At 40.2% G+C, this 11,574-nt stretch overlaps 1 protein-coding gene across 1 annotated transcript in view; it reads left to right on the top strand.

Moving 5' to 3' along the window:
- Positions 1-4,257: 4,257 nt before the first annotated feature.
- Positions 4,258-11,574, top strand: part of SAMD3 (sterile alpha motif domain containing 3) — a 47,022-nt gene continuing 39,705 nt past the window's right edge. Inside the window, 2 exon segments of the mRNA XM_067010744.1 lie at positions 4,258-4,411; positions 7,262-7,369. Coding sequence (XP_066866845.1) covers positions 4,275-4,411; positions 7,262-7,369 — 245 coding nt within the window. The 5' untranslated portion in view covers positions 4,258-4,274.

The following is an 11,574-nucleotide window of genomic DNA, read 5'->3' as shown; positions in this document are numbered from 1 at the left end:
CCACCCCCTCTGCTGTTACTCCCTACTCACCATTCTCTGCAACATTCTCACCATTCTCTGCAGTGTGGTCCATTTTCAGGTCCCCAAACAGAACTTGCTTATTTCTGACCTTTTACCTGTAGTTCATTCTATTGATCCCGTTTCTTCTGGCTCTTTCACTACCTAAACGGTATCTTTTGTTCAGATTCCAAATCAAGATGCCTTCCTTTCCAGGAGAGTGGGGAAATTCAACCCCTAGTGTTATTTACAGCACCCATTATAATTGACTCTATGTTTATATTCTGCTTATGTACATGTCTTATCTTGTTGGTAAGGCTTCTAACTTCTTTGGTGTATCACCATTCACCTAGCTCATCTAGGCAGTAAACCTTTTGATGACTAAGGTATGCAAGGTATTCTAGTTGACTATTCCAGTTTTCGTTCCTCCTGGACTGGTGATAGTTGGAATGAACAACTACCCAAAGCAGATGAGATGTTATGCTCCAATGGAGTTCAATGATATCATTGCTTCATGTCAAAGCAAGGCTGCTACCCAACAGAACTGTCTGGACATCGGTCCATGTGACAGCCACATTCCTGTTTTTGTCCCTCGATTTTCCTTCTTTTTCACCAACGGAACCTGATTTTTGCTAAATGGCTGGTTCCTTCAAGTACAGCCATGGCAGGAGACGTCCTTTCCCAGAGCAGGACGATGAATTGATCCAAGAGAGTTGGCGCTTTTAAAGATCTTTTTGTTTTGTCTCAGCTTCTGAACTCTGGGAAAATAAAAGTAAAAGTGCAAACAAAAAGGAAAGACAAAATATTTTTACATTTTCTTAAAAAGTGTTTATTTGTGGCTGATGTTGTTATATATTACATTGCTCTTGAAGATTATAAACCACATCCACAACACTTTGCATTATTATCTTCCTTTGGAGTTTTAACAAACTTATTAAATAAGACTTGCCCACATTCAGGTTGCTTTAACTAAAGTCTTGCCTCTCCTGGCTTTAATTAGATGAGATCCTTTAATATTTAATACCAATTTATTTAATTGAAATATAATTTAATCAAATAATACTGGTTTGGCTGGAGTATCCCAACAGAATACTATTATTAATTATTTTTATTCTTTTTTTATTATTGTGTCTTAAAATATTTAGTGACCATACTTGCCCTCACATTTCAAAATCTTCAGACGTTTCTGAAACTGCTGGATATGCAGTAAAGCTGCTGGATACATCTTTTCACATTTGCCATATCTTTTATTCCTTTATGATGTATAAGATCATAAATAATATATCCATTATTTATGTGAGAGGAAGGTTTGTTGTTTTTTTTTTTTGTGGGCCTCTCACTGTTGTGGCCTCTCCCGTTGCGGAGCACAGGCTCCGGACGCGCAGGCCTAGCAGCCATGGCTCACGGGCTTAGTTGCTTCGCGGCATGTGGGACCTTCCCGGACGGGGGCACGAACCCGTGTCTCCTGCATCAGCAGGCGGATTCTCAACCACTGCGCCACCAGGGAAGCCCGAGAGGAAGTTTTAATGTTGGTACTTAAAGATGTTACATCGCCTAGGCCGTGATATTATTTTATTTTATGAAATATTCAGAAAAACAAATGGGTTATACTATACTTATTTTAAGCTTATTATTTTGTATGAGGTTATAATTTGATAACTTTTGTTTTACCCAGAAGTAGATTTTGTAGAAATCTGGTAATTAAAAAATCCAAAAGGTTTCCAAGGATTCATTTTATTTTCAAATTTCCCTTTATCCATCAATGGCTGCAGGGCAGTATCTTCTGCTCTGCATACCTTTTAATCTTGAAGTTTAGAGAATTGTCTTTTTGTTCTCCCTCTTCTATTTTTTTTCTAAGTCCCACTCTTTGCAAGGAAGCCAGAAGTGTGACAGGAAGGTGTGATTTTTAATTTACACCAGAGTCTCTCGCAAATAATGATTTTTCACACCCTGCTCTTGCTGCTTAGCCTAGGGGAGGAGTGTTGAGGCTACTGTCGAAGCAAATTAAATCCACTGCTGTAATTTGGGGTGACGTTTGTCTACATTTAACCCTGTTCTCAATTTTGCAACTTGGTGTTTGTGAATACTTATGAGAATGTGTCTTATTACTTTGAAGTGTCCCGGTTTTTTAGGAAATGATTTTTGAAGGCTGTTAGTTTTTCAGATTGTCAAGCATGAAAGGTAAACAGGTTCTCCTTTTCCACCATTCTAACTGTTGGAAATTGTGACATTCAAACACACAAAAGTGAAAAATACAATAATATTTGAGAACTTCTAGCAATAAAATTTAAATATATGATTTAATAAGTGTTTTTATCTTTCCTTATGATTCCATTTCTCTAAGAGTAGCTTTTCCCTCTTGTCTTTATGGGAGAGTTAGTATCTTACTGTACAAGTAAATCTATATCATTTAGTTTGAAAGATGAAATTGAAAGTAATGTTAAAAAGATTTAAATGTTTTAAGTTTTTTCCGTTTCTCCCCAGTCCACTGAAAGTCATTTGGATTGAATTGTAAAACACAGGGATGAGCTACCTAAGGGAAATTAGAAAAATGATTGTAATTGGCATATTGTTTCAAGTTTTCTAAGTGGTAGAGACGAATAGTGGCATACAAACATAACTGAATGGTTAAAGACTGTATCTTGCAAACTTTGTATACTTCTTTCACTTACAATTATTGACATACTGAATTGTCTTCACATTTTGAATCTACCGACTAATTTTGTAAGTTTTCAATCAATTTGTTAGTTTGTACTAGTTATTTTACCAATCATAATGGTGTTCAATAAAGTTCTAGAACTGAATGGAATATGTAAGAATATTATTGAAAGGAAGGAGAGAAGCACTCAGATTCTCCTGAGAATTTGGCTCCGACTTTCTCAGCTTATTAAAGCAAAGCAATCAGAAGTAGCTGCAAGCTCTCTCTCCTCCATGGGGAGCAGTAAGGGGTTAACCAGTCTTGGTTTACTAAGTATCTCTGTCAGGCTTTTATCTGATCCTTCCTGGCTTCCTCCCCTGACCACCCCTTTTGTAAATGTCAACAACTTCCTGATGAGCCTGGTAGTGGTGAATTTCACACCTTCCTTTTCTTTGTGAAGAAACCTGGGTGTTAATGGTACAGGATTGGGTACCATTGTATGACTCGGGCTGGTTGTGAGTAAAGCTGAGGGATGCCTGTGGAAAAAAAGTAGGAGAAGGTGAAGAAATTTGAGAAATGAGACCAGGAAATAGGTTCAAATTGGTCTCATTTTTAAAAAGTGTTTGTTTTATTAGCAACTTCTAAATGTGTATTGGGAAAAGAATAATTTATAGAAGCTTAGCACTGAGAGTCTCAAAGAGTCTGGCAAAGAAAGGGCTGAGATTAGAGAGCCGATTGGTAAAAATAAAGAAATAAATAGAAGAACAACAGTCAGAAAGAAAAACTGAAGACTCCTCTTTTTATTCTACAGGTGTATTTACAGGCTACAGCAATGGAAACTTGGTCAGTTGATCAGGTCTGCAGTTGGTTGGTGGAGAAAAACTTAGGAGAGCTAGTTCATAGGTTTCAAGGTGAGTTGTTTACACTTTCAAAAATGTTAATTGAGCAGCCTAGGTATTGAGTGTCCTGTGTTATTGATTTTTTTTTTTTTTTTTTTCCTAATGCATGTGAACATTGATGTGGAGTTGCTGCAGTGGGAAACTCATTTCTCTACTGACTGTAGCAGAGTTTGCGTTTGACCTGGTATCCACAAGAGAATCTAGTATTTCAAAAAGATCTCAAATAAGATAAATCTTGAGTAACTTAAAATACATATTTGATATATGCATTTGATACTGCTTTTGTCTATAAATATGCAGCTTGTGCATTTTTTGTGCAGCTTTGCATAGTGTTGGATTTACAAGTATGGAATGTTGCCTGGTAGGTACTGTGAAGAATACTTTTCTGAAAATATTTTTTCCTTATCAAAACAGTGTCTTTTAGAAAGAATCGGGAGAGGGGAGGCATTAATGTGGAAGTAAAAAGTTTTTATTGTGACTCTAGGTTGTGGTACTTTCTTTGGAGCAAACATGTATTTGGAATTATGCAATATTAGTGTTCTATTTTTGTCAAAAACACAGATAATTTTATAACTGCAAAGCACAAGTTTAGATGCATCTTTTAATACCGGAAATAATTCTGCCTGCTCGGAGTGCTGTGTTTTACAGTGCTTTACCCAGCAGACAGGCAGAGACAGTTTTTTTTCATTTTCCCAGAGGAAGAAGTAAGTGGGGCCGCTCTCCTAGCGCTTAATGATCGGATGGTTCAGCAACTAGTAAAGAAAATTGGGCACCAGGCTGTTCTAATGGATTTAATTAAAAAATATAAGCAGAAGAGTCAAGAACTGAAGTCCCCTGGAGAAACAGCCCTGGTCACGCAAGCAGAAGCACCGCCAGAGTAAGTGTTCAGGAATGGCTTTATTTTTGCTGTGCTTTCCTGATAATGGCTGTAGCGTGACGTCTGGGGTTTAAACCTCTTTGAAAATTGTGGCCATTTTCAGATTGTGTGTACAGTGACACTTTTTGCAAAGTTTTATGAGTCAAGATACTTTTATTTTTAAATGCACCAGTTTTTTAAACACTGACTCCGTTTGTTAAGGAAGACCTGTAAGCCCAGAGTTCCTACATAGAAAGCTCTATAACAAGCAGTTAAAATGTACATATAACACCAGCAGAAATGAACTCCTGCAGCTTAGGTCTTAAAATTAGTGTTTGAGAAAGGCATCTTTTTCTGCTCCTTTGCTTTTCCCAAAGCTATTTGTGTATTTATTTATTTGCCAAGAATTCCTTATAGTAACTAATTTATATTCTCCTCTAGAGGCCTTCATAATATAATTTGCTAAAGACTCTTGCTGCAATGGATTTTTAATTTCTCAAGAGTATTCTTGGAGTACTGAATGCTATGATAGCATCCCACAAAAGTCATGTAGAAAAATTTGTGATGGCTTTGAGGTTTAGGGATGTTTTTGTTTGTTTTTTATCACTGACTTCTGCAATAAAAAGGAATGATAACAGCAATTATAAAATTAAAAATTGCACTTTGCAATTCTACGCCCCAGGATCATCTCAGGCATTCTGTTTTGGTTTTTCTGTATTTGAGACTTTTTGCAAGGTTTCTAAGTTTAAATACTTACTACAGACCAATTATTAATTTTTAAAGTAAGATTATGATGTTTGGTGAAATTCATTCTAAGTTTTTACTTTAAGTTTTTCAGGTTATATCTGTCAAACTATATATTTCTGTCTTGCTCTTTTATAAGCAATACAATGTTAGAGAGACCCGGCTTAAGTAATTTGACTTCTAGAATATTTGGATATTGGGGACAAAAAGGGGGATAGGTAGACTTGAAGCAATGGTCCACAGTTGGTCTGGAGATTCTACCATTTGATTTATTTGAAGGATTTCTTCTAAACATTGTTTTGACATATCTATGTAAAAGATATGTGGCTTTTGTTGAAGTTCGCATTGTATGCTTTTACTCCTTTCCAGCAACGGGAGGGTGTAAACCTCAAATAGAGCTCAAAGTAACTTCCCAGCATTCTTGGATGAGTTGGACTTTTGAGCTGGAAGTTCCCCTCAGTTGACTGGAATCTTTATATTGCCTTAGGCAGAGCTTGGAAGAAAACAGACACCCTTGTTTCCAGGGCAAATCAGTTTATACTGTTCTCTAGTAAATAAGAACTAACTGGACTGCCGGAAAACCTGGGCATCATTCCTGGTTATACCACCAACTTGAATTGATTATATTAAATGTTGACACTCCCGTTGCTTCATCTGTAGGTTGTGAAAAGTAATACAGTACTTAACTCCATGTTAATTCACACTGATCTTAGGAGTATCATAGTCTTTGAGAAAATCCCTCCTCCTTCTCCCAGACCAAAACAGTCTTTTGCTAAATATTAAGCTTTGTTAACCTGGTTAAGAAAGCCATTTTCAAATGTAACCAAGACTTGGAACGCTGGTTTTCCAGGCACTGAGTGGGGGCTTTTCACCCAGTAAACAGTTGACTCTAAGGTGTGTGTTGTCTTGCATTCAAATTAAATTATTCTGGTGCAAAATCACAATTGCAGGTGGGTTTGTAGGTTATAGTTTGTTAAAATGTTTATTGGCTATATTTGCTTATTGTCAAATATATAGTCACTTGACATATATTGTCCTGTGGGAATCACGATAATAGAAAAAGGTATGAGAATCTGCTATTTATTTAATATGTTACTTAATTAAACCCTTTTAGGAAGTGCTTAATAAAGATAGGAAACTCGGCATAATAAAAAGAACCCTAAAGCTAGGTATTAAAACATTTGATTTTAAATCCCTGTTCTGATATTAGCTACTCTTCTAACCTTGGAGATTTGCTTGACTTTTCTTAGTTTCAACTGTAAAATGAAGTGAGTAGAATAAATGATGCTTAAGACTCCTTCTAAATGGTTTATAAAATGGCATTCTAGATCAGAGATTGCAGATGGGCTTCAACTTGTGTGTAAATTTCATTTACTGGCTAATGGCTGCCTGGTATGTTATTTTGAAAAAAACTTTATAGGCCACATCTGGACAGGATATTTGGCATCCTATTCAGACTTAGGCAAATGCTAGGAATATGTAATAGGTAGGAGTATCTGCAGTTGCTTTTTGGTGTCGTTCTCGTTGAAGCTGGTAGAAAAATCACTGGACAGGAAGTCGGAAGTCGGAAAACTGAGGTCAACTGGTGCTGCTACTGAGTAGCTTGTGGTGGTGAGCAAGTTGTTTTCCTTTCAGGGCTTTAGTTGTATCACTTAGAAAATGAGGGTGTTAGTGAAGTGTGGTTCAAAGATCATGAAGTTTTACAGATAATAAAAGGTCCCCCAAAATGACAGGGAATAGAGAAAGATCTGACATAGAGTTCATGTTGGTTTTTTTTTTTTTTTTGCCAAATAAGAATATTAACCAATAAAAGTACATTCTGTCATCACTATTATTTCATAAAGGAAAGGATTATCATAACAGCATTTATAAATGGGATGGATTAGTGAAAACAGCACTGTGAACTGGCATTGTCTCTCTCCTGGCATGTATGAACTGAGTGAGATGACCTCAGAGGATTTCTCTTTCAGTTCTCTCAGTCCGGACTCTCAAGAGAGGCTTAAAAGTAGACACAGATCATGGTGTTTCTACTGGCTGACTCCTACTCTCTGCGAGAGCCACTGTGAAAACAGTAGTTGTGACCCCTGTTGAATAGCCCCTGACCCACCTTTTCTTTCTTGGTAACAGAGATGAACAGTCCTCCAGTCCAGCCAGTCGTGGGGAGCAGACGCCATCCTTCTATCCAGTTGAAAACCATAATAATGATCTGATTGACCCAAGAGTACTGAAACAGAGGTGGGACTGACAACTTCTAAACATTTGAAATCCAAACAATAATATTTGCCTTTATTTTTATGAGGTTCCGTGCATTTAAATGTATTTCTGAGTGGAAGCTATTTGTTTTTCTGCAAGGGATTTTTGTAAATCAAGTGATGAAGATATTTGGTAAGAGATGAATGTTAAACTTTTTGATCTTCACATTGAAAAAGTAAAGTTTTGAGATGATATCATGCATCTTTCAATTACACATTGTTAAGGAAAAAGATGATTTCTCTGCCCTACACTCCCAGAGTGATTGGCAGTAGCCACAAAGATGGCATTTATTCAGGAAATAGTGTCCTGTAGAATATGCCTTTTGTGGAGTCTTTGTTTCGGATTTGAGTTTTGTAGTTGGTGTCTTAGCTCGACGGCTCCTGATGGAAGCCCTGCTTTGGTAAACATTTCCTCATATTCCTACACTGGGATTTTGGGCTGTAGTATTTCAATATACGGGCTACGCTGGAACAGAGGAAAACCATAGACCTAGAGAACCAGACCCAGAAATGTGGCGCTCAGACAAAGTTCTGAGGGTGACTGTAGGTAAGATACGGTCCGAGAGTCATGGCGGCCTATACAGCATTTTCCAGCCACCTGGCCTGTGTGGTTCACACATTACTCGTGATACCTATTGTTTGCAACAGCTGATGAGCAAATGCTTTTCGTTAAATGTACCGTCACCGAAAGGAGAGATGTCAGCTGGCGTAGAAGAATAGTCAGGCAACAGTCAAGCCAGAGTGTGGTCCTTTATAGTTTTTACAGGCCCTTTACATTATTCTCTCGGTTAGTCCACACAGAAGTCCTGCAAGGTGGGCATCATTCTCTTTTATGTGAATGAGTTAAACTGAGATTTAGAGAGGTCAAGGGGCTTCTAGCTAGGTTTCCCAAATAGGCTGTTCTCAGCTCAGCACAGAATCTACTGCCATCAGTGTGGGAGCTCAGGGGACCAAAGGCAGAAGCCTCAGCCCCTGGCTGCCTGCCCCCAGAGGCCCCGTGAGTGCAGGAAACACTGCACCTTTGATCAGGAGCTCTTGCAAATGGGCTTCAGCTCTGGACGTCCTCTCTGTTCTCTTTCTCTCTCCACCACCTTCAACCTCCCACTCTCACCCATGGGCTCAAAGTCTCCAGCTGCCCAAGATGTCCCAAGGTTAGGGTCCATCTTCCTCCATGCCATGGGTTCCCATTTGGGGTGGTGAGCAGAGGAGGTAGAAGAGATGTCCTACGTGGTCTTCCTGGTCTGAATTCTGGTGCAGAAGATGTACATACATTTTAATGGTGGCTTCATTCACCTCCTTTCTACTCACGGGTGCTCGTTGGTCCCAAGTGCTGTCTTTGATGTGGTGCCAGGTGTGCAGTCAGCGACCCCTTCAGGAAGCTGTCCAAAGCGGACGGGCCTTCTCTGACTGTTCAGCAGAGACAGGAAGGGCTATGATCAGTCCCAGTGGTCCAACCCTGATACCACTGTGAATCAGTATCCAGACTGCAAAGCAGGAATAATAAACACAGTGCATTCCTCATGGTGCTGCTGTGAGGACCATTATCTGAAAACAGATAATACCTGCTCAGTGCTAAGCACAGTGGAAGCACCTGGAAAGCACTCAGTGTACCGCCGTGTACACAGCACTGCTCCAGGCAGTAATCCCACTTGCCCAAGGACTTCTTTCCTCCCCCTACTTGCTGCCTGTGGGAAATGAGGATGCCACCTTCTACAGGTTCTCTAGGTCGTTTCTCTTCCTCGGCCCTCTGATGATATTCCATTCTCATACGGTCCTGCGATGCTGGCCAGGCAGGATTCTTATTCCCCTTTTTTTCACGAGGCTGATCAAAGACACAGCCTGTGCTTCAGGGTGTTTCTCGTTCTTTAGAGTGTCTGGCATGGAAAAAAACAGAACTGGGTTAGAAATGGAGAGAAATAAGAGGGTTTGGAAACCAGAGCCAATACTCTCGTATCTTTCTTCTAATCAGAAAGTCTCTCCTAATCTAATATGACCACCTTCTACCCGTCACTATCCACAAGCACCGCAGAGTTAAACATGTCCAGAAATGAGCTCATGTCCCTTGCCTTAGCATATATATATATATATAGGTGTAAGAAATACAAATGTACTCAAACCCAGTGCCCTGGGTACAGAAGCACTGGTGCTGGAAAGCCAGAGGTGAAGCTGTCCCTCCGTCTCATGGATCCACATGGTGGCTGTCTCCGTCTCTCTTCTGCTTTTCCTCATCTGTTTCAGTCCCTTGCTTCTTCCTAGGAGGATGGGTTATCCTGCTACTCAGGGCTGCTCTGTCGCATTCACACGGTGTGGCCATAGCACTGCCTCCAGAGGAAGTTCTCCCTGAAAACAGCTCAGGTCGTTCCAGCCAACGGACTCAGCCTTTCAGTATCTGGGGAAGAGGAACTGAGGGGTCTACTGTGGCTCTGATGTCCCCTCCTGGGCAATCAGCTATGTGTGGGCAGATGAGGCCAAGGCAGGGGTACCTGTTTTAAATATTTTCACTCTGGTCCTGCCCTTTGTCCAGGGCTGTGGAGTGGAGTGGGACAGAAGATTCTCCCTTCCCGAGTCCTGTCTCAGACAGTGGCTCCATCATGCAGCCGTGTGAGTTAAAAATCACTGGGGCCACCCTTGATCCCCTCCTCCTGCCCTTCCGCCTAGGGTGCTATGCATTCAACAGGTGTTGATTAAGAGCCTGTTGCATGGCTCCTGGGTCAGGCTGTGTTGTGCTCTTCCCTGCTCATTTTTGAAGACTCTGCTCAAAATCCCTCTTTTGGAAGGAAGCCCCTCCATTGATATTCCGGGTCAGGCAAGGAGCCCTTCTGTGTGTAGCATCCTCTACATTTCTCTTGCTTTACTTGTAAAACTAGATGATGGAACTGATCACTTTAAAGTTTGTATTCCTTCCTTAGAAGCACCTCCTGGACAAAGACCATACCCTTTTGTCCTTGTCAACAGCATTTGGCATAGTTCCTGACACACAGAGGCTAAATAGGAGTTTTTAATTGAAATGAGGATGCACGGTCCAATGAAAGACTGAATATATCTTCATGGGACAGGAGAAGTATTTGAATAGCATCAATTTCGTTTTAGGCCTTTTTGATACAATTCCTGCTGAATATGCTCATTTTTTAAACAGAATTAAAGTTTTTGTGCCACTCGCATGTAACAGGCTAGAAAGCCGATGGTTGGCTACTGCTTTCAAGAGGCAGGGAGGGACGGTGGACCAAGTGCCAGCTTTGGGGTCTCACACACCTGGGTGGGAATCCCGACTCTTCACTTGTTCTCCACGTGGTCTCTGAACAATGTGTGATGGGAACGCCCACCTGCTCGTGAGATGACAATTAAGGTACCTGGCAGCTGTTATCACAGCATACAAGGTGGCCGTCGTCATTCTTGTGATATTTCTTCCCAAGTTCCCTAAAATGAACATGTGTTTTCCATCCAGATTATTTGCAGACAAGAAGTCAAAGAAGGCTCTAGGGGCAGGACATTCACGTGACTTTGGCCCTTGAAACGATGTGTGTGTCCCAGTGGATGAATTCCAAATCCCAAGGAAACACTAGGGTGCTGTGACACAATGCAGTTTTCTTTGGTGATAGGTGATCTCGTGCTCTTTACCGAATTGCTTAAATGCCCTTTCTTGATGGAAGGCTTATAAGGTCCCATGCTCAACATGTGTTGGCGATCCTTTAGAAAGACTTTTTTTCCATGCTATTCTTCGTTTTTCCTCTACACTATTTGAAACCGTTTGCTTCCCTTTTAGTACCTAGTAAGGCATGAAATCAGATAAACAGGTAGAGGTTTCCTAAATGTCACTTTAAAAACACTTGGCTTGAACTTTAAATATGTGCATGCAGATATTTTGCTTCAGCCTTTGGGTGTAATTATAAATTAGTCACAGTTTCACTCATATTTAAAAATTATTTTAACGATGATTTTTTTCTGGGTCTGGCTACTGCTATAAGATGCTGAAGAGTGATTGTACCCACCCGCCTATGCTCAGGAGGGAAGATGTCAGTGGGTCCGCACTTCATGTATTGTTTGTAATCACTACCACACACACAGTTCAGATAAGGGGCAGCAGATCTTAGCCAGCACGTCGTAACAAAGGGAGGTTCAGTGAATTGCACTAAAGACAACATAGGTGATAAATTGTCACATTTGGATGCTGAGTCCCAGGTCAGTGAA

The sequence above is a fragment of the Kogia breviceps genome, chromosome 13 (genome assembly GCF_026419965.1).
Source record: "Kogia breviceps isolate mKogBre1 chromosome 13, mKogBre1 haplotype 1, whole genome shotgun sequence".
NCBI classification, from domain to species: Eukaryota; Metazoa; Chordata; class Mammalia; order Artiodactyla; family Physeteridae; genus Kogia; species Kogia breviceps.
Note: the sequence above shows the minus strand (reverse complement) of the source record. Positions and strands in the feature narration are given on the sequence as shown.